This window comes from Schistocerca americana, chromosome 8 (genome assembly GCF_021461395.2).
Source record: "Schistocerca americana isolate TAMUIC-IGC-003095 chromosome 8, iqSchAmer2.1, whole genome shotgun sequence".
NCBI classification, from domain to species: domain Eukaryota; kingdom Metazoa; phylum Arthropoda; class Insecta; order Orthoptera; family Acrididae; genus Schistocerca; species Schistocerca americana.
The window spans coordinates 158,199,595-158,226,661 of NC_060126.1; the positions used below are offsets into that span (position 1 = coordinate 158,199,595).

Here is a 27,067-nt window from a genome sequence, read left to right on the forward strand (position 1 = left end):
AGTTGCAATGAAAAATAGGCGTCGCTAGGGTTTTGGGTTTGGTGCATATTACATTATATGTTGCTACAAATGAAACTTAGCTAACGTGTTTAATTTTTCTTTAGAATTGGATGGATGTCTCTACCAGTCTCGAGAAACTTTATCCGATGTAGCACACTATTTTGCGAGCATACCCGCCTGTAATAAAGCCAGAATAAAATATCCACAACATTCATCATATTTCATAAACCGTTTGAGATATCGAAATGAGATTTTCGCAATTGATGGCACACAAACAGGAGGGTACTTTGCCATATGGTTATTGTACAAAACTTCATTATATTCCATGTTATTTCACTACCTACAGATTTCTTAGATGAAAGGATGTAATTTTAAGGGCCATCAATAGCTGGTGAATCGAGAATCCTGTCGGTTTTGGAACAACATACTTTAAGATATTACACGTTTGTTTTTGTACTGAGGATGTGCTTTTACATAATCCATTGACATTACTTTTTCCTCAGCTCCTAACTTAATAAAATTAATGAACCACTGATTAACAATTCTCTCGCAATTGCGCCTGCACAGCATGTTAGTGAAGTGACATTGTGTAAAATCCGCTGTGTTTTGGCTAAAGAAGCAAATTTTAACTTGGCTGGAAGAGAAGTATAGTTTTTTTTCAAATATTCGCCACTCATGACGTTTCTCTGTTAAGTTAAAAATTGTTAACAAGCCAGGCGAAAATAAATCGTCATTTTTGTTGCATTTCTGCGGAATTCTTTCTAGATGCTGACCAAAGTAGCAGTTACAGTAGATTTTTTTGAATATCCATTGTGCAAGTGTGGGTGCGTAGGTCGTCCACTTAATATATACAAAAAGTGCAAGGGTAGGTTTCAGTTTAGGACAGCACTTCTTCTCTAGTACTTGTCGTTTCCCCCACAGGGGCTGCCCACAATCCTCACCACCACCACTCTCCACACGCATGCCCCACTGACTGTGCATCTACTGGCCACAGTATTCTCCATGCACTATGCTTGAGATCCTAAAGATTATTGCTCATTTTGCTCTCTTCATTTTCACTTGCTCAGGCATGAAAATTGTTGGTTACGAAAAATAAAAAAGTTATCAAATGTACTCATCATCTTGGAGTGTACATAATTAAACCTTGACTTATGATAATAATAATATAAATGATAGCATATCACATCGTGTGCATTGAGATTTAAAGTTCCCTCAGTTTTGGTACTTCATGCATCATATTCTTGTCTGGTGGACCTTTTGCTTCATGAAAAACATCATGATTGTTTAGTGACACTAGTCAGAACATGCACATTACTTTCAGAGTCTGTCAGCCAAGATTACTTTTGTTATTGTGTGAATTCATATTTTACAAATATTAGTAACAACAGACAACAGATGATGTATGCGTGTACTATAAAATGATATTGGTTAGGTGACACTTTAAAAATGAATGTAAGCATCTGTAATTAATTGGTCTTACTGTGGCATTGTTCCATTATAAAGCAGGCGCCGACCCTCTTTGTTTAAATATTAAATACATGATCATTTTAATCTATGGTTATGAGTTTAGATTTATGAACACTACACTGAGCTCATCAGAGAGAGATGTAAGTAACATAGGCAGGACAGGTTCTGTTCAACCCTACTCGATCACTGTTATGCTGTCTAGCATGACATGTGTTGTGCGTGAAGCAGGAAGTTTCTCTCCATGTCCTCCTGTGTTCTACTGCTCCCTTCATTTCCACATAGTTACTACTTTAGCTCACAGGTGTTGTGAACTTCTCCTTTAGCCTACCAAGAGCTTCAGTAAGTAACAGCAGATGGATCTGCTCTTGTTCTGCTTCTGTTTATTCAATGGTGTACGTTTTGAGTCGTTTGTTTGTGTGTGAGAATAGTTAGTGTTACAGCAAAAGCAGCTTTTGCCTTCATCTACAAAAACTTTTTAATGTGGCAAAATGTTCATACACGTTGTGATAGGTATCTTATTCCAGGCTGCAGTAAATCCTTTTAATCACTGGCTAATGTTAAAGTAACACATTACTATTTACTGTAATGCAAGATGTTTAAAATGTGTTGTAATTGACAATATGCACTTGCTGAGGTGCACAGTACTGGATGTTTAAAAATATTGTAGAGGTGTTTTGATTTCAATATAATATTACTATAGTTTTAGATTAGTCACTGAGTGTAAGTATGACAATGAACTGCGAATAATTGTCTATACCTTCATTCCCATGTAAATGCAACAGTACTTTTATTAGCACAATAGTATTGGTGATTCTTTACATTAATAGAAAGTCTGGTTACAAAATTCAGTATTGATGAATTTTGATACATAATCATAAGACATAGAATGAAACACATACCACTTCAAACTGAGCTGCCTTATGTATCCAGTTTGATGTGGTTTGGTTTTATATTTCATTCTATGTCTGATGATGTAGTATCTAAGCACATCAATAAATTAATAGTCAAACAAGATCTCTGCAATACACTGTGTGCTAACTCTGAACAGTTCCCTTCCTTGTAAATAGAAGCATTTCTCTATCAGGTGAAGAAAAGTATAACTATTCTAGGAGTTTTTAAAGTTAATTTTAAAAATGACTATGTTAAACTATGTGTTTTAATATAGCAGTGAATGGATATGAAGACACTATAGCTTTATACATGGGTCTGAAACAATAATTCCAAGTAATTGTGAGCATGCACAAATTTGAATATGTCAATGAAATCACAGTAATATTGATCTTGAATATTTAATCTGAGAATAATGTATTGGTCAATGATAAATACAGAGAGAGAGAAGACGCTAATTAATGCTGACAGCACAAGGATTCGTAATAACATTGCAAAAAAGGGTTAAGGAGACACTTTTTTAAAACCTCGTTATTTTCTCCTAGTGTGACAGGGAACTATGAAATTTGGCTCACAGGTATACAACCCTTTTTGTACAATGGCAAGCATAGTGTCCTGCAACATCAGCCTGTAACTCAACCGAGCCTCAAACAGCAAGACAAACTAAAGAAAGGCCAGAGTTCAGAAGATCAAGTGAGGTGTAAGGTGCATTAATGACTTCACATTGGCATGAACTTTCACTGCAGTTCTACCCAACTCCACTGTCGACATGTCACTCGGCGGATAGGGGTCGCCATACCTCCTCTTACCTACGTCTCACCCTTCCTCTTGACCCCACTGCGATGGAGGTCAGACCTGTAAAGCTCAGCATTGAAATCCAACCATTTTCTTAGGGGTTGTTAAACACATGAGTAATCCAGAGAACAGAAAAGTAACAGACATACTCAGGATGTTAACTAAATCTACCAGGGAAACTGAAGCATTGAACCATATGTAAAAATTTACAGAGGTTAAAGCAGAAGAAAATTTTTATACTACATACAACAGATGATAATCACCCCTACATTAAGAAATATAGTTACAAAATGAAAACATGTTGGGAAGTAATAAAAAGGAAAAGAAATGCCAACTTTACTGTAAAAGGTGAAGGCAAGACTGCTAAGGACCCACTGCTGATAGCCAAGATATTCCACAAACACTTGATTCAAACTAAATCTCATTCTAGTTTGAGAGTTAATACCTCATGAATGACAATACGATGTTTCTCCATACTGTAAGTATATTAGATGTATCAGACTGACAGATATATTAAAAAAGTAATTTAGGAATGTTGGGATTCCAAACAACCTAATAAAATTCAGTGAAGTCAACATAGCCTTCCAAGTGTCTTATATCATTAATGCATAATTTAGCACAGGAGCCTTCCCAAAAAACTAAAAAATCAATAATGTCAAGCCAATTTACAACAAAGGTAACTAATCTGACATTAGTAATTACAGACGATATCAAAGTTCCTTGTTTTTAACAGATTTTTAATTTCATTTACATTATGTATATTTTTGTTACTTCAAATGCAATATTTATGTTCCACCAATCACAATATTATACTTTCTTATCTGTTGACTAAAAAATTAAATAAATTCTCCAGTTTTTCTAAAAACATTAGTGGATCTGCATTTTGTGACCTATAAAGTGATAAAATAACAATTTCTAAATGCTTAAACTATATATATTTGTCGCTTCAAAGTGCAACTTACTATGTAGCTATAATCCAGTACTACCATTTAATAAAGCTTTATTAATATAAACTGGCTCACCTCCATAAATATGCAACTCCCTGCTGAAACTAGTATTAACTAACTGGAAATCATCTAATACACAATAAGAAATTTCAGTTCCCTTGCACCAGTGTTCGTTCAAACATAATGGATCGCGCATATTCCCATTTTCATTGTGTCCAATATATGAGATCCGTCAATTTTTGGGACACAATTCACATCAAAATATCCAAATCGTATATATCCTATAGGAGAAATTGTGAATTTTAGTTCAGAAATGTACTTTTCCATTACTTTCCATATTTTTAAGTGCAAAATTAGCTCTACAACTGATGTTAGATTAGGCAGCATCATAAAATTCATGTCATGAAGAGTGAACTTACCTTTCTCATTGACATCGATACAAAGAATGAATTTGCTTGGCAAGAATGGAAGGAAACGATTAAGTAAACAACGGACAGGAAGGAGAATGAGAGATAAATGGCTGGATAACTCGATAAGGAGGTGGGGATATACGAGCAAAAATGACATTGAGATTATAAAAGACGAAATATAGATATAAATAGGGGAAAAATTCATTATGGTGGCAATAATATGTTGATAATTTGCATTCCTATCTTTGTAGCAGTGTTTATGTATTGTGGACAACTCTCACAAGACAAAACATACAATAGGTTGTTATAGCTTTTGCTCTCGTAATGCCTGTTTGTAATGCACAGGAATGCAGTTCAGTATAGTAGTCGATGGTAGCTGTCACTGCTACGTGTAAATATTACCTATTCTCTTTAAGAGTGGGTAAAGGTTCATGCACAGAAATATCGGCCTTCTTCCGAGGTTCTACCCACTAATATTCCCGTTAGATCCTTAAAAATCCAAAATAAACACAGTGGAAACGTTGTAATGCTTGAACTAAAGCCTGCAACTTTTAAATGTTATTAGTAGAAAAAGTAAATAGGCCAAATGACAGTCCAGTCAAAAAAGGCAGTAGTTTCTAAGATCGATTTATGTTTTCATTGTGGAAGTAATGTAAGGTCTCGTATGTTTTTACATGTGATTTGATTCTTTTTATAAATTATTACCATTGTGATGCTGCTATTACTCTTAGATGTAATTTATTTCCTTAGTGATTCGTGAATATAGACCCAAGATTATAACAATAGACACATATATACATCGATCTGAGAAACTACTGCCTTTTTTTATTGGACTGTAATTTGGCCTATTCACTTTTTCTACTAACAAAATTTAAAAGATGCAAGTTTTAGTTCAAGTTTTACAACGTTTCCACAATATTTGTTTTGTCTTTTTAAGGTACTAACGGAAATATTAGTGGGTAGAACTTCAGAAGATGGCCGATATTTCTGTGTGTGAACCTTTACCGACTTCTAAAGAGAATAGAGAGTATTTACACGTGGCGGTGTCAGCTATCATCGACTACTATACTGAACTGCATTCCTGCGTATTACAAACAGGCATTATGAGAGGAAAAACTGTAACAAGCAATCATACATTTTGTCTTGTGAGAGTTGTCCATAATACATAAACACTGCTGAAAGTCAGGAATGCAAATTATGAACACATTATTGCCACCACATTTTATTTTTTCCCCTTATTTGTATCTATATTTCGTCTTTTACAATGTCAATGCTTTTTTTCCTCATATATCCCTACTTCCTTACCATGTTATCCAGTCATATATATATATATATATATATAATCTTGGGCCTATATTCACGAATCAAGAAGAAAATAAGTTACGTCTTAGTGTATTAGCAGCGTCATAATGGTAATAATTTAGAAAGACAATCAAAGCATATTATGGCGCTCCTTAATGAGAACTTAAAAAGTATTAAGAAGCAACTCGCAATTATGAAAATTTCATCGTGTTCGCGTACTGTTCAGAAAGGAGTGTCAATCTGCAGCACTCAATTTCGACAACCTTCCACAGGAAGTAAAGATGGTCAGTGACACACTTCATGTTTGGAAGCTCTAGCTGAAGGCTGTCTTCAGGAACAGCTAAGTACTCATTTTGTGGTGGTTTATGTCACTGCAAATCATTGTAATGAATAACAACTAGGAAACAAGTGTTTTATAAATGAGACTCACGACTGCTACCTATTCGTGGCCTCTGGATTTGGCATTTCCATAGGTTTCGCAAAAGGTTTAAACGCAGCAGCAGTAAGGTTCCTAACAATAGCCCACGCCCATTACGTTGCTTCTCCACAGATCATATTTGTTGATTTGAAATTAACATAATAGTTTATATAGATACATTGTTAATGTTGCTAATTCAGTTTAGATTAGATTTACTTTCATTCCAATTGATCCGTAGTGAGGAGGTCCTCCAGGATGTGGAACATGTCAGAAAAACAACAATATATGACAAATATATAATCTTGGGCCTATATTCACGAATCAAGAAGAAAATGATTTACATCTTAGTGTATTATTATTTCAGCAGCGCGATTCTTTCCATGAGCTTGTGATAATTTTTAAGTGATCCTGAGTAATTGATAAAGAGACTAAAATAGGCAATTAATAAATGCAGGCATCTAGAATGAATTAGTCACCACCATTTAGCTCTTGAAATGAGTGATTCAAACTTCGCACCAAAGACATCTCTAACTGTATTCGAGCGATATATGTTTTATTTATATAAAATATTTTTTTTACAATTTCAGCGGCTAATTATAATTATAGTATCAAAGATCCATATCGGTATAAATATTGTAGTCATCCTTGATCACTGAGGTGGGGGGGTGTGAATATATGTGTTCAAGTTTTTCGCGCTGCGGCAGTTTCCCGCGTTCCTGCAGGGGTCGTGTGGACGGAAGTTGCTGAACTTTGAACAGGCAAGAGTAATACCGTGTTAAACATTTAGTGTGTAATGTTGTCTTCCAACGTTGCTTAAGCAATCTACTTACGTTCAGTATGCCTTATGTATTAGTATCTACACAGATACGATTGGTAAGAGTATTTACTGCGTTTGAAGTCTGTGCATGTTGGAAGTAGTGAGAGTATAATGAAGACACCGAAGTTTCGTATATCGTGACGGTTATTATGTTTTCAAAGTATGAGCGCCGTTGCATTGCAAAAGAACTGTTTGTGGGAAGCGAAAACCCGTTATTTTCAGCTCCTCTTCCACTGCGCTTATTGATAGAACTCAGTTTCATTAACGAATCAATTACTCCTGAATTGTTCACAATTATCGTTTAGACAGGATTTGCGGAAACAGTAGTATTGTATTGGACATTGCCATGTTATTTGAGAGCATATCTACTGTGAAATTAAATGTTAGGTGCACGGTTTCTCAAAAGAATTAAGCGGTAATAAAGTTACCAACAACTTTGCAGTTTGCGCAGGGAAGTGTTATTACTGGAATATAACTCTAAATTAGTCCAGCACTTTGCTTGAAATATATATAAGTAAACAGCAGTTTTGTATGTATTTAACACTGCCAGTTTCTCTGCCATTTATGCTTTTGTGTCTCCTTGTGAGAAAGAGACAAAGTTGTCTTATCACGTAAATGATTGTATGTTGCCTTGTTATTTGTGACATTTCCCCATTTGATGTGTGGCTTCCTATTTCTCTAAGTAACTTGTAAAACTATGCTGTTCTGTTGTAAACAGTACATTTTTTATTCTGTGCACACTATGCCTATGTTTTTAGGCATTGTGCATACTTACTTGCTTAGAAATTTTCCAACCGTTGTGTATATTGTCATTGCTTCAGCCAGTTTCTCCTGTCCTTCCACGATAGTTACACGCTGGAGTGTTGCTGTGGAAAAGCATGCTGTATATAACGAATGAGCCGTGGCATGACTAATCTCGAGTTGTTATTTCCTTTATATAGGAAAGAGGCCCAACGATTGTCGGTGATGAGAATTCTGATCCGGAGTTAATGCTTAAACTTGGCGCTGTTAAAAAAGTTGATCCTGGGAATAACTTGTAAGTCCTGAATTGTTTATCTGGCAACTTTTATGGTTGATAACCATGTACTGTTTATGTCTATGTTCTTTTTTAGCTACGTTTACGTCTGTGACAAAGTGCCACGTGAGGTCCTAGATTCTCTGGAGGAACTGGGATATCATCTTGTAGGGACAGGTGGTGTAGGACAAACATACGTGTGGACAATGCACAAACCTGCTGGCATTTGAAAAGGTATTACATTGTTTCATAAAAGGGATAATTGGTGTTGTAAGTAGTTTAAACTCCTTGTTTTATAATTTATTAGTAGGCTGTTGGTGAACTGTTAATGCCCTTTTAATACATTTTAATTTTGAATTTTACTACCAATGCACTGCTCAGATATGTACCATTTTTATGCTCATGTGCTATAAAGATCCCACTAGAACCTGTAATTGTTGGGTGCATGTATGTAATTGGCTTTCTTATTAAGACTCTATCCATAATAGCAGGAAGTTTTTATTGTAATATGTTGTCATTTGCTTCACAATAGTATCTAGTGATGAGTTACGTATGTAGTGAAGTGCTGTTGCCTGTTAATGCTCAAAGGTTTTTGTAAATTTTTAAAAGGTGTGTTTATTTGACAAAAACATACTATATAAGTAGTAGTGGGAATAACTTGTTAGGAAAGATGACTGGAAGATTGCATTCATTTTTTGCACATGTGTAACACCATATCTTTCAAAGAAATACTTGAAATTTCAGAAAACCGATTTCATAGTGTGATGGACTTACATATTTTGACAAAAAAATTAATTTCAAAGCTTGCATTTTAAAACAGCATCTCAGATAGTACCTTCAGAAGAGGAGCATTGGTTCAACGCTCAATGGATTATGTAAAGATAACGGAATGAAATTATGTTGAAAATACGTTATTTATTGAACTTAATAAAAAAAAGTCTGCTGTATTGGCTTGTAAATTTATTGTTCAAGCAATTGCTGTTCTTTCGTTCTTAACTGTTTTATGCAGTGAATCTTATTTTTGTACTTTTTGTATTCCACATGCATTCTGCTTACTTAGGTGCCAGTTAGTGTTAGTTGCCAGACCTACTCAATTTTCATACCACATACAAAAATCTCAACCCAGCCTAAAGATCAAAATTTGCTGTGCCATGCAGTAGCTGGCCAGAAACATTTTCCTGTGATGCGGACTGATACTTCACAAATAACATGTTGGAAATATCGACCAACCATTAGTAGTTTGAAACATTGTTGAAGAGTGTGTGTGTGTGTGTGTGTGTGTGTGTGTGTGTGTGTTTGTTTGTTTTGTTATGAGAATGTAAATTGTTCTTCAATTGTACTAGTGCTCAGGAAACTTTTTTATTCTTTACAGGAACATTGGTGCATTTAAAACATGGCTAAAGTCCAGGTGATGAATGTTGTTGTACTCGACAATCCGTCAGCTTTCTTGAATCCATTTCAGTTTGAAATAACATTTGAGTGTGTAGAAGATCTCCAGGAAGATCTCGAATGGAAAATAATTTATGTTGGTTCTGCAGAAAGTGAAGCATTTGATCAGGTAAGCAGAAGTGCTTTAAGCTCAGTATATTACAGGGCAAAACTAGCATACCACTATTGACAGAAATGTAAGTATCAACGAACGGTGTGAAACACAAAAAATTCTTAAAATTAACAAGAATATTCTGGGCTAAGTTGACTTCCAGTGAGATGGGGGGAAAATTGAAACCTAACAAATGTGTTCAGTGCTATACTTCCACAAATGTCATTGGTTTTGAAAACACTGTACATTAATTATTTAGTACTGAAAATATAAGCAGGTTAGCATTTATAGTTAATTCAGGTAGTGTAATAATGTGAAAACATGCCGCTGCTGATGTTCGTTGAACCTACGGTTATATTTCTTGACCATTTTTCCCCACTTGCCATCAGTGTGGCCTTCGTAATATATAGCAATAACTACAGCAACTTCCTGGTACTGACTTAATTTTCTATTTCCTGTAAAGTTGATAATTTGATAAGACAGCGTTACATTGCCTTACCCTTACTGTTAGGCATCCTGTTTGGAAGGTGGTAGGACAGTGCATTGTTTCCTTAATTATTTTGCACAGTGCATTTGACTGTTTCATAAATTGTTAACTGAGTGAGTTTTTTTTAGCTACTTGTTTTTCTTTACAACAAACTCGCTTCCAAACATTAAAATTAGCTACCGCAGTCTTGGTCATTGTGGTGGACTTTACCTTGCTGATAGCGACATTGCAGGTATATCAAAGTAGAAGATAATGCTACATACCCAAATAAAGGAAATGTGCTGCTCATATAAAGTTTGTCTGTAGTGGTATGGGAGCACAAGAAACTAACAGCAGGTAATAAATGACCAACTGAGAGCTATTGGCAGACATGTTTTGTAGCAGTGAGTTGTAATAGTGCCAAATCCTGGCAGTAATATTACCATAGAGTAGTTCTGATCTTAAGATTTTTGCGATTTTAGTACAACAATAAAACTAATTTTAAGGACACTCTACATGAGTAACTGTAGCTGAACTACTCAACACACAATTTTGTCTTCACCAGTATCTTGTACTAATTACTGCCTACCTAGCCTTTGCTACAGACAGATCTGTCATCACAACCTCCATTCCAAAAGGGAACATGTGGTAGTTTTGTCAGAGTAATTTAAGGCAGCCTTGCAAGACTAAATGCAATTCGAAACAAGTTATAGTTGTCAAAGATTTCAATTTTGGTGTGCAAATTACATTGCCTTTATGCCTGCTTTTGTTGCATGTTTATAACCATCTTTCCATTGCCTATGTATAGATAATCTATCAGTATTATGAAAAGGATATTGCTACTTACCATATATCTGAGATGCTGAGTCACAGATAGGCACAACAAAAGGACTTTCACAATATATGCCAAACTGGCTTCAGCTGCCAGAGACTGTGGTTTTGTGTGACTATGCAAGTGTCATAATGTTGTTACATTCCGTCCTGGCTTTTCCATTGTTTCATAGATAATCTATGTATTTTAACAGATGAATGCCCTGTCTACCATTGCCACTATTCAAAATTTACACTGTGACTATATATCACTCATCTTTATATAATTTCAATCCTGTCCCTCTGCTCCTAGGGCTCACAGTTCTTTAGTGCATGGTGCACACATATCCTGGACCTATTGCGGCCCTTTCTTCCTGGACTGAATTTTCTACCCAGTGCCACTCCCTGTCCTCATTGCTTCTCCTCTCTTGGTGTTACTTACGCTGACCTGACTATCCAACAAGTCTCTTGAATTCCTTCTGGTTTTTGTTCCCCTTGCCATTTCTTTTCAGTCCTACCTTTTTGGCATTTTTGGTCCCCCTTTAGGGTTTGACCTCCACTTTCCAATTTTCTCTTTATAATGTGAGCCGCTTGGGGAAGAAATCTCTCCCTAACATCTACGGTGTGGATACCTCTCCTTCCATCTTCCTTCCCTGCTGTAGCCCCTCTGTCCCATTTGGTCACCAGCAAGTTTAGCCAGTCCTCGTGGTGGGGCTATTAAGTACCCTTGTATGCCTAGGAATAGTTGCTTGTCATTCTGGGACATCAGGACTCCTGGCAACAATCACTGTGCCATATGGCTCTTGCTGTGGCTGGATGGCACCTGTGGGGAGAGCCCCTGGTCAGAGTGGATGGTATCATAGCAAATGGTATTCGTAAGAAATGTATCAAGCTCCAAACAGCTGGTCATTCGCCTACAGCTGTCTATGCAGTTGGTAATGGCTCTTTCAGTGCTGCTTCTTATGATTCTGTGGCCTTCCCTTCTCTGGGTACACCCTGGGAGGAGGGCCAGGCTCATTGGCTTGCAGTGAAATAATTTCCCTGCAACTTGGTCTGCACTAGGACTTTCAGATGAATTAAAATACAATTGCATGATTACAGAAGACTATGTGTTGTTTAACAATGGAAACTCCATCCGTATTCTGTATCAATCTAGGAAAAGACAGATGTCTACTTAAAGATGAATAAAGTTGCAGACAGGCCCAATTAAGACAAATACAGCTTTTGGCCTCATCTTTAGTACTCCCCCCCCCCTCACACACACGCACTACCAACCCCCCAGGGCGTCCACAACTCTTTCGTGGATATGTGCGTAGCGAGCACGGAACCCCGAGCTAATGTGGCCCTCCTTCCTTTCCAGGCTGCATACCTTCCTTTTCCGCATCCTTCCCCATCCCCCATCTTCGCCCACCCCTCCCCTCACCTATGGCTCTTTCCTTCCCCCCCCCCCCCCCCTCCCTCTCCCCCTCTGGGAGTATGTTTTGTGCCTACGTCCGGAGATGGACACTCGAAAATGTAACACATTCTTCGCTTTCTCTGCTTGCACGTCTTCATCCTTCCTTTGTCCTTCTCTTTTCCTTGCCTCTTCTCTTTACCCTTCTCTCCGCTGTGGCACTTGAGACCTCTCTTCTTTCCTCTCCCTTTCTTTGTTTTCCCTTTCTCTTTTTTCCTCCCCGTGCGTGTCTGAAGGCCGACCCACGCAATTTCATGCGTAGCCGGTGACAGGGTAACGCGTAATTCCCCACCCCAGGTAGACAGGTAGGACACGTACGTACCCCCTGGTAACGGCCAGGCCCAAGGAGGGATGATTACCCGAGTTGATACCTTCCGAAAGTGCCGATTGGTCCCTCCATCCATTTCTCGGGAGGTGTGAACAATCACCTAAGGCGGGAGTGCCCTCAGAGAGGGCCCCCACAAGGGAGGAGTGCGTCATCAGAGACACCGGTAATCATGGGGGAGTCTTCCGCAATGGTTTCCTCATCTTCCACTATGTCTGCTAACAAGTGTAAGTTCACTGAGTCTCAGCCGCAGACAATTCTTCCATCGTTGCCACAGTTCCTTGTTGTTTCTCGGTCTGACAAAGGTCACGACTTCTCCACGGTCAACCCTTTCATTATTCAGAAAGATGTCGACGCAATTGCAGGTCCTGTAAAGTCTTGTTCCAGATTACGGAATGGCACCTTGTTAAAAACAGTCAGTGCCCTCCAGGCACAAAAATTGCTGCGTACTTCGCTGCTCCACACCTTCCCTGTCCGGGTGGAAGCGCACTGCACTTTAAATTCCTCACGTGGAGTCGTTTATACACGCTCCCTCGACGGACTGTCCAACGAGGAAATTCGACACTGCCTGTCTGACCAGGGCGTAACAGCTGTTCGTAGTCATGAAAAGGGTTGACACGAACATCGTTTCAACCCATACTGTCTTCTTGACATTTGACAGAGTTCAACTCCCATCGAAAATAAAAGCGGGCTATGAGATAATTTCCGTTTGCCCCTACGTCCCAAACCCTACGCGTTGCTATTGGTGTCACCGGTTCAATCATACCAGCCAGTCCTGTTCCAACCCGGCCAAATGTGCAAGTATGCCCATGAGGGTGCTTGTCCACCTCCATCCCCTCGTTGCATTAACTGTATGGGTGACCTCTCGAGATTGCCCCATTTTAAAGATGAAAAGCTCATTCAGAATATCAGAGTGAAGGAAAAGGTGTCCACCTTTGCTGCTCGAAAATTATTCGCCAGTCGAAAGCCCACTGTGCCTCAGACAGGAAAATACAGCACTGTCCTTGCCTCTCCTCGGCCAACAAAGGAGGCAGCCATGCAGACTTGTGATCTCACCTTTAGTGACACTGTCGTCAGATCAGCCAGCGCAAAGATCGCCCGTTCAACCTCCCCACTTTCGCCTGCTCACTCTATGGCTCACCCTTCATCGGGTTCTGCTAAATCTCGATCCCAAAAGTCAGACACCCGGACTTCCAAAAAAAGAGCATACTCGTGAAGATTTTTTACGTACCCCAACTTGACAACCATTGGTTCCTTCTCCATCTAAACATCATATTTCCAAGGAGGCTAATAAGAAACCCAGTTCCTCTCCTCCACCACGGCGTGTCTCATCTACAGCACCACCTGGTGGTAACGGCCCTCGGCCGTCTTCTGTGTCGCCGAGGCGCACTGCTGGCGGCCGATCAACCATCCGATCGCTGGTGGCAGGAGCTGCTCTTGAACAACCTATGGATCAGGATCTTCTACCTTCGGCTGAGTGCCGTTCCACGCGGTCGGTCGCAAGCTCTGAGCAGTCGTTGACGGCAACTTTGGTCACATCTTCCATTTTCTGTCCGCCCTATGTCCATTATCCATTCGAATATCCGCGGCATTCGAGCCAATCGGGCTGAATTGACAATCCTCTTATGATCCTACTCAACAGTCATCTTCTGTCTTCAGGAAACAAAGCTGCGTCCCCACAACCGCTTTGTTTTCCCCCATTTTCAGTCAGTCCGATTTGATCTCCCCTCTGTTGAAGGCACTCCAGCACATGGAGGACTCGTGATTCTTCTCCATAATTCTCTCCATTATCACCCAATCCCCTTAAACACTTCCACCGAGCGAGGTGGCGCAGTGGTTAGCACACTGGACTCGCATTCGGGAGGACGACGGTTCAATCCCGTCTCCGGCCATCCTGATTTAGGTTTTCCGTGATTTCCCTAAATCACTTCAGGCAAATGCCGGGATGGTTCCTTTGAAAGGGCACGGCCGATTTCCTTCCCTCACCTGAGCTTGCGCTCCGTCTCTAATGACCTTGTTGTCGATGGGACGTTAAACACTAATCTCCTCCTCCTCCTCCTCCTCCTCCTCCTCCTCCTCCTCCTCCTTAAACACTTCCTTCCAAGCAGTCGCTGTCCGTCTTTCCCTTTCTGGATACACCTTCTCTCTTCGTACTGTATACATTCCATCGTCCACATCAATGGCACGAGCTGATCTCCTTCATCTTCTTGGTCAGCTTCCACCCCCCTATTTGCTGGTTGGGGACTTCAATGCCCACCACCCGCTTTGGGGATCTCCACATCCCACGTGGCTCACTATTGCTAGACGTCTTCCACCAAGTGGATCTTGTTTGCCTCAACACTGGGGACCCTAAATTTTTGTCTGCCTCCACGACAAATTTCTCTCATTTGGACCTTTCGGTCGGTACTGTTCCGCTAGCTCGGTGCTTCGAATGGTTCGCCCTTACTGATACACACTCGAGTGACCATTTTCCATGTATCCTTCGATTGCAGCCACAACTGCCATATATGCGCCCAAGACGCTGGAAGTTTGCCCAAGCCGATTGGACACTTTTTTCGTCTCTAGCGACATTTGATGACCGTCACTTTCCTAGCGTCGATGATGTCACTCATATTACAGACGTTATTCTTATAGCTGTGGAACGTTCAATATCTCGCACCTCCGAATGGCCCCGGCGCCCACCCAGTTCCTTGGTGTAACGAGGCATGCCGTGACACAATACGTGAGCTGCGACGTGCTCTTCGCGTTTCCGGACACCATCCTACTTTGGCCAACTGTATCCGCTATAAGCAGTTATGTGCGCGATGCAGTCGCTTCATCCGTGATAGCAAGAAGGCAAGCTGGGACTTCTTTACTAGCTCATTTAACACCTTCACTCCTTCTTCGGAAGTTTGGAGTCTGATTCGGCAGTTATCAGGCGCACCTAGTTTCTCCCCGGTCTCTGGGCTCACAGTCGCGCATGATACATTAGTGGACCCCGTCGCAATTTCTAACTCATTGGGTCAGCACTTTGCGGAGATTTCGAGCTCTTCAAATAACCCGCCAGCGTTTCTCCCGAAGAAACGCAGCAGAACTGCGACCTCTTGCTTTCTCCCCTCAAAATCGCAAAAGCTACAATACTGTTTTCTCCATGTGGGAACTCCAACATGCACTCTATTCTTCTCGCTCCTCTGCCGCAGGACCGGATGGTATCCACATCCAAATGTTGCTGCATTTATCATTCCATAGTCTGCATTACCTCCTTCGCCTTTATAATTGAATTTGGACCGACAGTACTTTACACAGGAGATGGCGGGAAGCTATCGTCGTTCCTGTTCCGAAACCTGGAAAGGACAAACATCTCCCCTCTAGCTATCACCCCATTTCTCTCACGAGTAGTGTAAGGTTTTGGAGCGTATGGTGAATTGCCGTTTAGCTTGGTGGCTGGAGTCCCGCAGTCTTTTAACACCTGCCCAATGCGGTTTCCGAAAGCATCGTTCTGCAGTTGACCATCTTGTTGCTCTCTCCACTTATATCGTGAACAATTTTCTCCGGAAACGCCAAACGGTAGCAATAGTTCTTGATCTGGAGAGAGCATATGATACCTGTTGGAGGACAGGCATCCTCCGCACACTGTCCTCTTGGGGCTTTCGTGGTCGGTTGCCCCTTTTTCTTCGCGAATTTATGGCAGAGCGCACATTTAAAGTGCGGGTGAACACTACTCTCTCCTGTACTTTCTCCCAAGAAAATGGGGTACTCCAGGGCTCCGTGCTAAGTGTTGTACTGTATGCCATTGTCATAAATCCAATTATGGATTGTCTCCTTCCTGATGTCTCGGGCTCCCTCTTTGTGGACGATTTTGCGATCTACTACAGCTCTCAATGGACCAGCCTTCTTGAACTACGTCTTCAAGGCTGGCTCGATCGCCTCCACTCTTGGAGCATCGAAACAGGCTTCCGCTTTTCTCCCAGTAAGACCGTTTGTGTTAATTTTTGCCGACGTCAGGAGTTTCTTCCACCTTCCTTACATCTAAGACCTGTCAACCTTCCGTTTCTGGACGTCGCTAAATTCTTGGGTCTTATGTTTGACAGAAAACTGTGCTGGTCCTCCCACGTTTCCTATCTTTCGGCTTGCTGTCTGCAATCCCTCGAAACCCTCAGTGTCCTGAATGGTACCTCCTGGGGAGTGGACCGAGTGGTCCTTCTCCGCCTCTGTCGCGCCTTAGTGCGCTCGAAATTGGACTATGGAAGCATAGTTTACTCCTCTGCTCGGCTGTCTATTCTTTGTTGTCTCGACTCTATCCACCACCGTGGATTACGTTTAGTGTCTGGAGCTTTTTACACCAGCCCTGTGGAAAGCCTTTATGCTGAGACTGCTGAACTTCCGCTGTCCAATCGGCGAGCTGTCCTTCGAAGTCGGTATGCTAGCCATTTGTCTTCCATGCCTGCTAATCCGGCACATGACATTTTTTCGACGCCTCCTTGGATTTAGGGTATGCAGGCCGCCCTTCCTCCCTACTACCACCGGGAGTCTGCTTCCGTCAACTGCTCCATTCTCTTTCCTTCTGCTTTCCTAAAACTTTCTTGACAACTTGGGGTACAGCACCGCTTTGGCTCTGTCCCCGGACCTGCCTGCTCCGTGATCTTTGTCAGTTTCCCAAGGATGGTACCCCTTCACTCGTTTATAGTCGGGCATTTTCTGCTCTACGTGCACAAATGAAGGATGCCACATTTATATACACTGATGACTCAAAAACATCGTTAGGTGTAGGGAGTGCCTATATTGTTGGCGACACTCCAAATTGATTTCGGCATTCCGACCAGTGTTCGGTTTATACTGCGGAGCTTCACGCTGTCCAATACATCCGTCACCATCAGCGGATACAGTATGTTATCTGTTCAGATTCTCTCAGCTCTCTCCTCAGTCTCCAAGCTCTCTACCCTGTCCACCCTCTGGTCCACCGGATTCAGGGCTGCCTACGCTTGCTCCACTTGGGGGGCGCCTCGGTGGTGTTCCTCTGGATCCCAGGACACGTTGGTATCTGTGGAAATGAGGCGGCCGATATAGCGGCCAAGGCTGCAGTCTCTCTTCTTCGATCAGCTATTCGCACGATTCCCTCCGCCGATCTATGGAGTGTTTTATGTCGTCGTGTTGTTCTTTTATGGCATGCACATTGGTCCACACTTCCCCATAATAAATTGCGGGACGTGAAAGCTCTTCCCTGTACTTGGACCTCTTCCTCACGAACGCGTTGTCAGGAGGGGGTAATTTTAACTAGACTCCGGATAGGGCACTGTCTTTTTAGCCATCAGCAAGCGGCGATCCTCCCCCACTCTGTCCCCACTGCTCTCAGCTGTGGACGGTAAGACGCCTTTTACTTGAGTGCCCCTATTTTACTTCGTTACGCGCCTGTCTGCAGCTGTCGCCTGAAATATCGTCCATTTTAGCAGATGACACGCGCTCAGCCGATCGTGTTCTCGAGTTTATTAGTACCAGTGAGATGACATCAGTCATTTGAAGCTCTTTTTGGGGACAACCAACCCCTTTCTGTCGAGGTTTTTTAAGCTTTCCTTCTGCTTTTAGTTTCTCCAATTTTTTGAGTTTCGTTCCCATTGCTGCTGGTTTCCATTTTCGTTTTTTACGTCTTCTGAAGTCAGACCGGATGCTGATGACAAAAACAACAAACACAACTCTACCAACTCCAGCACCTCAGGCCATTTTTCTGATTTTATTTTTTGTTTTATTATTTTAAATGGAGTGTTTCATTCCATATTATTGCTCAGTTTCAACTCTTTGATGAATTTCAAGTGTACAGCTTCGTATTCTGAAGCTTAATACCAGGTAGGGGCTCCTGTTTCTTTAGCCATAATGAAAGATCTGATAATGCGCCAAGTGCTGTTTCCTTATTTGGCATTCCTTATAGGGATAGAACATAATAAAACATTTGCCCTAAGTATAATAACTATATATGTCCCGTCCAAACATGTTGCACATGTTGCACATGGTCACTTGACCACACTACACTCCAAATTCCAAACAGAAAGCCAACAAGAGGCATATGAACAGAGCAAGCACAAGCTTTGTGTTATCATAGTGCTGCTCGCGCACTAGTGTCTGTCTTCTGGTGATCTCTGGCAACTATTCAGATAAACTATTCCTGATAAGTTGTGAAAAAGTTACCAATGGTGGTTTGAGAAGTAGTACTTTAATAATAATAATAATAATAATAATAATAATAATAATAATAATAATAATAATAAACTAGACAAAGGCTAACAAAAATACTGAAAACAGAATTGACAGCAAGAAACAAGACAAAAGCTATAAATACTTATGCTATACCAATATTGACCTACTCATTTGGAGTAGTGAAATGGAGTAACACAGACCTAGAAGCACTCAATACACTTACACGATCACAATGCCACAAATATAGAATACATCACATACATTCAGCAACAGAAAGATTCACATTAAGCAGAAAGGAAGGAGGAAGGGATTCATCGACATAAAAAACCTACATTATGGACAGGTAGACAATTTAAGAAAATTCTTTCTAGAACGAGCAGAAACTAGCAAAATACACAAAGCAATCACTCATATAAATACATCGGCTACACCACTGCAATTTCATAACCACTTCTACAACCCTTTAGATCACGTAACATCAACAGATACGAAGAAAGTAAATTGGAAAAAGAAAACACTACATGGCAAGCACCCGTATCATCTAACACAGCCACACATCGATCAAGACGCATCCAACACATGGCTAAGAAAAGGCAATATATACAGTGAGACGGAAGGATTCATGATTGCAATACAGGATCAAACAATAAACACCAGGTATTACAGCAAGCATATTATTAAAGATCCCAATACCACAACGGATAAATGCAGACTTTGTAAACAACAAATAGAAACAGTAGATCACATCACAAGCGGATGTACAATACTAGCAAATACAGAATACCCCAGAAGACATGACAATGTCGCAAAAATAATACATCAACAGCTTGCCTTACAACATAAACTTTTAAAACAACACGTTCCTACATACAAGTATACACCACAAAATGTACTGGAGAATGATGAATACAAATTATACTGGAACAGAACCATTATAACAGATAAAACAACACCACATAACAAACCTGACATCATACTCACCAATAAAAAGAAGAAATTAACACAACTAATCGAAATATCCATACCCAATACAACAAATATACAAAAGAAAACAGGAGAAAAAAATTGAAAAATACATCCAACTGGCTGAGGAAGTCAAGGACATGTGGCACCAGGATAAAGTTGACATTATACCAATTATACTATCAACTACAGGAGTCATACCACACAATATCCACCAGTACATCAATGCAATACAGCTACATCCAAACGTATATATACAACTACAGAAATCTGTAATTATTGATATATGTTCAATTACCCGAAAGTTCCTAAATGCAATGTAACATATACCATACAGTTAAAAGGAAGTCACCCTTGATCAACGTCCGCGTCACTTTCCGGTTTTGACCAGACATAACGTCTGAGAAAAGAAATAATAAGTGTATTTTTAACTGAGAGATCAGGGATTTTTTCCTTTTTTTGTGCATGTATACACTGGCTGATATCCATTACTCCTTGCCAATTCAGGGAGTTCTGAATCTGGTTCATGAAGTTGTTTTTCATAGAGACCTCTTCCTTCAAACTGATTTAGGGAGGTGCCAGCTCAGAAGTGAAGGTTATGTCTTCCAGGTGTGATGTGAAGCCCCAATGTCCCTCCACCCATGAGGTGCTTGTGGTTTGGGCACATGTCTTCCCACTGTATGGTGAGCCCTCTCCATGGTGAGTGCGGACACCCACTCCTGAGGGAAGCACCTGCTTGTGTGTGTTCGTCACAGCTGTCACTCCTCAGGCTCATCAGATTGGCCGGGTTATAAGAAAGGAAAAAAAGATCAGGAGTAAAAGTCCCTTGATTATTTATCCTACCTTTAGACTCCTCTGAAATATGACCAACTAGACCATCTGTCGATGATTTCTAATTTTACCTCCAGTATGTCCTTCCTACCCAAGTCTCCCCCTCTCCCCCCCCATCTTCCTCTCCCCTTCTCCCCCTCTCCCCCCCCATCTTCCTCTCCCCTTCTCCCCCTCCCTCTCCCCCCCATCTTCCTCTCCCCCTCCCTCTCCCCCTCCCTCTCCCCCCCATCTTCCTCTCCCCCTCCCTCTCCCCCCCATCGTCCTCTCCCCCTCCCTCTCCCCCCCATCGTCCTCTCCCCCTCCCTCTCCCCCCCATCGTCCTCTCCCCCTCCCTCTCCCCCCCATCTTCCTCTCCCCCTCCCTCTCCCCCCCATCTTCCTCTCCCCCTCCCTCTCCCCCCCATCTTCCTCTCCCCCCCATCTTCCTCTCCCCCCCATCTTCCTCTCCCCCCCATCTTCCTCTCCCCCCCATCTTCCTCTCCCCCCCATCTTCCTCTCCCCCCCATCTTCCTCTCCCCCCCATCTTCCTCTCCCCCCCATCTTCCTCTCCCCCCCATCTTCCTCTCCCCCCCATCTTCCTCTCCCCCTCCCCTTCCTCTCCCCCTCCCCCTCTCCCCCCGCATCTTCCTCTCCCCCTCCCCCTCTCCCCCCCCCCATCTTCCTCTCCCCCTCCCCATCTTCCCCTCCCCCCCATCTTCCTCTCCCCCTCCCCATCTTCCTCTCCCCCCCATCTTCCTCTCCCCCCCCATCTTCCTCTCCCCCTCCCCATCTTCCTCTCCCCCCCCCCATCTTCCTCTCCCCCTCCCCATCTTCCTCTCCCCCTCCCCATCTTCCTCTCCCCCCCCATCTTCCTCTCCCCCTCCCCATCTTCCTCTCCCCCCCCATCTTCCTCTCCCCCTCCCCATCTTCCTCTCCCCCTCCCCATCTTCCTCTCCCCCTCCCCATCTTCCTCTCCCCCCCATCTTCCTCTCCCCCTCCCCATCTTCCTCTCCCCCCCATCTTCCTCTCCCCCTCCCCATCTTCCTCTCCCCCCCCATCTTCCTCTCCCCCTCCCCATCTTCCTCTCCCCCTCCCCATCTTCCTCCCCCTCCCCATCTTCCTCTCCCCCTCCCCATCTTCCTCTCCCCCCCCATCTTCCTCTCCCCCTCCCCATCTTCCTCCCCCCCCCATCTTCCTCTCCCCCTCCCCCTCTCCCCCCCCATCTTCCTCTCACCCTCCCCCTCTCCCCCCCCCCATCTTCCTCTCACCCTCCCCCTCTCCCCCCCCATCTTCCTCTCACCCTCCCCCTCTCCCCCCCCCATCTTCCTCTCACCCTCCCCCTCTCCCCCCCCCATCTTCCTCTCACCCTCCCCACCATCTTCCTCTCACCCTCACCTTCCCCCTCTCCCCACCATCTTCCTCACCCTTTTCTCTGGATGTCCGCCGGGCTGGAGGACTGCTATGTGGGACACACATTCCGCTGTGCTCTAATGATGCGTACTCTCTTTCGGCAGCTGGATCTTGCAGAAGCCTGTTGCCCTCCTCAACCTATGAGGAGGAGGAGGAGGGGTGGGGGTGGGGGTGGTGGGGGTGGGGGTGGTGGTGGTGGGGGTGGTGGTGGTGGGGGTGGTGGTGGTGGTGGTGGTGGTGGTGGGGGTGTCTCCCCTTACAACAACAGTCTGACCTCTTACACTATGTAATTAAAAGTATTCTGACACCTGGCTGAAAATAAGTTAAAAGTTCGTGATGACCTCCATTGGTAATGCTGGAATTCAATATGGCCTTTGCCCATCCTTACCCTTGATAACAGCTTCCACTCTCTCAGGCATGTCTTCAATCAGCTGCTGGAAAGTTTGCTGTGGAATAGCAGCCAATTCTTCAGAGTGCTGCACTGAGAGGAGGTATCGATGTCAGTCGGTGAGGCCTGGCATGAAGTCAGCATTCCAAACCATCCTAAAGGTGTTCTACAGGATTCAGGTCAGGACTCTGTGCAGGCCAGCCCATTACAGGGATGTTAGTGTTGTATAACCCCTCCACCACAGGCTGTGCATATGCACAGGTACTCGATCGTGTTGAAAGATGGAATTGCCATTCCCAGATTGCTCTTCAACAGCAAGAAAGTACTTAAAACATCAGTGTAGGCATGTTCTGTGATAGTACCATGCAGAACAAAGGGGTGCAAGCCGCCTCCATGGAAAACGTGACTACACTGTTACACCACCACCTCTGAAGTTTACTGTTGGCACTACACATGCTGGTAGATGACATTCACCAAGCATTTGCCATACCCACACAGTCATCGGATCGCCACATTGTGTACCATGATTCGTCACTCCACACATTGTTTTTTCCACTGTTCAATCGTCCAATGTTTACGCTCTTACACCAAGCGAGGTGTCGTTTTGCATTTATTGGAACGGATGTGTAGCTTACGAGTAGCCTCTCGATGATGAAATCCCAGTTTTCTCACCTCCTGCTTAACTCTCATAGTACTTGCAGTGGATCCAGATGCAGTTTGGAATTCCTGTGTGATGATTTGGAAAGATGTCTGCCCATTACACATTATGACCTTCAGCTGTCTGCAGTCTGTCGGTCTGTATATGATTGGAATTTTTAGTTTTAAGTTAAAATTTTGTAATCTTTACCAGTAAGAACTGTTACTCTAGCAAAGAAGCTTGCTGTATCCCACCACTGCAGGAACGTAAGTTGCAAAGGAAATACACGCAATACTTCATAACAATAAACTGCTTCTGTTGAGCATGACGTCACAACTGTTTGCATTAGTTTCATTTCAGCAGTTGCAGTGGGCTCTTGCGCATATGCAGTTGAGTTGCGTATTAACAGTACTGTCTCCCATTCTGGCTGTTAGCTATGTCAGCAGTTGGGACAAACAATCAGGTGCTACCCAGAAAAATTTTTCTGGCACGCTCAAGCTGTCAGGTTCGCACATGCACAGAGCAGTGAGGGTTGCTGAGTGGATGAACTAGTCTCCATGTGACCATTGTTTACGTTAAGTTATTTTGTTGTTTCCTCTTTGCTTACAGTGTTTACATCAGATGAAAACAAAACGGATTTCTGTGGCCGGGTGCTATCAAGTGAATTAAAATACATTCACATAATTAGGGGAGGCTAAATTTGTTAATAGTTCGTGTTCTGATTTTATTTCCGTATTTTTGGCAGTCGGGCCTTAATTGCCTTGCAGAAAAATGAAGTTACTTTTGTCGGTTCTGTAAAGAAATTTGGCTTTCATTAATCTTTTCCACTGAGGCAATGGATCTATTTGAAGTGAAGTATTTTGTTCCATACTATTGGCTACTTCAAACAGTTTGCTGAATTTATAAAGTGCACATTTTCATCTTCTGGCACATATAACATTATGCCATAATAAAGGACCAAACATGAGACACAGTATTGGTGCTCAAAGAAAATGTGTGTGTCTCAAAATCCACACTGAAAAACTTAATATCAAGCTGGGGACTATTTCTACATCTACATCTAAACTGTGCAAACCACCATGAGGAGCATGGCAGAGGGCAAGTCCCATTGTACCAGCTACTAGGGTTTCTTCCTGTTCCATTCACTTACAGACAAAGGGAAGAATGATTCTTTGAATGCCTCTGTGCATACAGTAATTATTCTAATCTTATTCTCACAATCCCTGTGTGAGTGATACATAGGGAACTATAGTGTATAGCCAGTCATCATTTAAAGTAAGTTCTTGGAACTTTGACTTTTTTGGGGTAGTTTACATCTATCTTAGAGCCTTCCAGTTCAGTTCTTTCAGTATCTCTGTGACACTCCCATAGATTAAACAAACTTGTGACCATGCATGCTGCCTTTCTCTGTGTACATTAAATATCCCCTTTTAGTCCTATCTGGTACTTGTCCCACACACTTGAGCAATATTCTAGAACCAGTTGCAAGAGTTATTTGTAAGCAATCTCCTTTGTAGATTGATTGTACTTGCCCAATATTCTATCAATAAACCAAAGTCTACCACCGGCTTAACCCATAATCATTGGTATCTGGACATACAAATCTGTACTTTAAGCCAAATGCATTTTAGTATGGCTTAAGAAATTCTGATGCTTATGAAGCATTTTTTGATGCACTGTTTCTTTTATGACATGATATATTATCTCTGTTAACTTGTTCCTATTTGTGTGTTTGTGCTACTTATCAGTCTTGTTGCTATTGGCTGGCTATGTTGCGTGGTGTATGCTGTGAATATGTGATTGGCTGGCGAGATCATGTGACGTGATCTATGATTGGCTTACAGCAGCACATCGGAATCTCGATTTCAATGCTTGGAAACTAACGTGCTGTGTTTGGAATTTGAATTTATACTTTAGTAATACAAATGTATGTAGCGTACTTGTTGCTGCATGTCAAATATCTATCCAAAACACTTCCCCCCCTGGATTTAGTTTTCTAAAGTTCTGGGAATTCGTACACTCGTGTATAAAACCTCGATCATTCAAAGGATTGTTAAGTTTTACAGTTCCAAAGTTAAGTATACTGTCACTTAACTCAAAAAACTGTATTTTCACCTGGGGAAAAGTTGATTTTTAACTGGGAAATCTGGGAAAAATCCAGGAATTTTCTTTTCCTGTTCACATACATCCTGTCTTCAGTAAAACTAAGTTTACCTTCGTTCTCGACAAATTGCTTTGAAGTGAATGGCAGAGGATACTTCCCATTGAACAATATATTGTGGTCTCTTCCTCTTCTGTTGGCATGTGGAGCATGAGGAGAATAACTGCTTAAATGCCTCTGTGTGTACTGTAATTACTCTAGTTTTAATCTAATCTATAATGTATTTGTAGATTCTTCACTGAATACTCCACCTTGGAACTTGGTTTGTAGACTTTTGCTTGATGGTTGGCACCAGTTTTCCGACAGTTCAGGTTTTCATTTCTGTGATTCTCTAAAATGTTCAATGATTTGTACTCTCCTTCTTTGATATGTTCAGTAGCTCCTTTTTTATATCTATTGTAACATTTTTTTCTAAGTAGAAAGTATGTAGTATTGTGCTGGCATTGCTTGCGGAGTTGACTAGAGGTTCCCAAATGCCTGTTACGGATTTCATAAAATTTTGTGTGAACATTCGCACATGCTCCAAATGAACGTAGGTACAGTTTTAATTTTGCCAGTGTAATAATTGCGAAGGTAAGTAATTTATTGGTGTACTGGTGGAAAAATTGTGTAAATATGTTGCTGTGGTCCACTGAGGCTTAACCTTTTCTGATTTCTTTTAAAGTGACATCACCACATATCCATCACCATAGGAGCCACACCAAACAGTTGTGCAACAGCAGCCAAAGTTGGGTTCTTAACATAGGTGTCCAAGCCTTAAGATACTTTTGTTAGAGGCCAATGTTAGAAGAGGTCTCTTCTAAGAGCCTAAGCTTATCTTTATGTAAAGCTACATTTAATTTTTTACTTTTTTATTAATGTGCTGCTGAAAATCATAAGGAAAATTGCTTGTGGCCGGATAGTGTCGCTGATTATGCTGGAAGAACTGCAATAATGCACTGTTTTGGAACCCACCACTAGTCACTCCTTGATGCCCAATAAAGAGTTTTCTGGCCATGTGTGTGCATAAAGCTTATTAAAGCAGCCATCTGCTTAAAAGAAGTCTCAGATATTTCCAACCCACCATTCATTTACATAAAGGTATGTAGCATATTGTCCTGCCTGGAGGCATGATGTTAATATATCTCCTGTGCTAAGGTCACCAATTTTGGCCAGAAAAGATAGCGCACTGTTCGAAATTCCGCTAACCTGAGTTGTTTCATCAGCTTGCAAAACATGATTTTCTGTAGTTCTTGCTAGGTTATGTTCATGTTCAAACCTCACATCTTATAACACTTTGCCATTCAGTCGTCTTTGCTGATAAAACAAACATTAATGCTGTTACTTCTCTCAATGCTGAAGAGAAACAGATCAGACCTCCAGCCAGGACAATATGCTGCATACATGTATGAAAGAGTGTTGGGTTGGAAATAAGACTTCTGCTGAAAAGGATGTTTTCATAAGTTTTATGCACTCACATGGCTAAGGAAATTCATTTCATTGGCCGTCAAGGACTGAAGAGTGATAGATTGTGGAAAAGCACATTACTGCAGTTTTTCCAGCCTAATCAAGGGCATCATCTGGCTGATAGTACAGTTTTCTTTGTGATGTTAAACAGCAAGATAATGAAACATTTAAAAAATTAAAAGTAGCTTGATGTAAACATAAGCTTTGGCTCTTAGAGACCTTTTCTAGCTTTGGTGTCTGACAAAGAAATTTGCCATCTCACTTAAGAGCCTCTGCAAAGAAACCCACCCGTGGCTGCTGTTGTACAGCTATCATATGTGACATCTAAGGTGATGGACGTGTGGTTGAGTAATGTTAAAGAAAAGAGTAGTGGTTAAGCCTCCATGTACCAACACACAATATCCTACTAAAAAAAAAAAAAAGGTAAAGCAC

General features: G+C 41.8%; 1 protein-coding gene across 2 annotated transcripts in view; it reads left to right on the forward strand.

The window, feature by feature from the left end:
- Positions 1 to 7,985: 7,985 nt before the first annotated feature.
- The window catches only part of LOC124545212 (histone chaperone ASF1), a 36,260-nt gene continuing 17,178 nt past the window's right edge, over positions 7,986 to 27,067 (forward strand). The window contains exons 1-2 of one of the 2 annotated variants that reach the window (XM_047124079.1): positions 7,986 to 8,080; positions 9,432 to 9,617. In XM_047124079.1, coding sequence (XP_046980035.1) covers positions 9,453 to 9,617 — 165 coding nt within the window. In that variant the 5' untranslated portion in view covers positions 7,986 to 8,080; positions 9,432 to 9,452. Of the gene's footprint in view, positions 8,081 to 8,156; positions 8,294 to 9,431; positions 9,618 to 27,067 lie in introns of those variants that run through there. The other variant, XM_047124080.1, reaches the window with a different exon arrangement.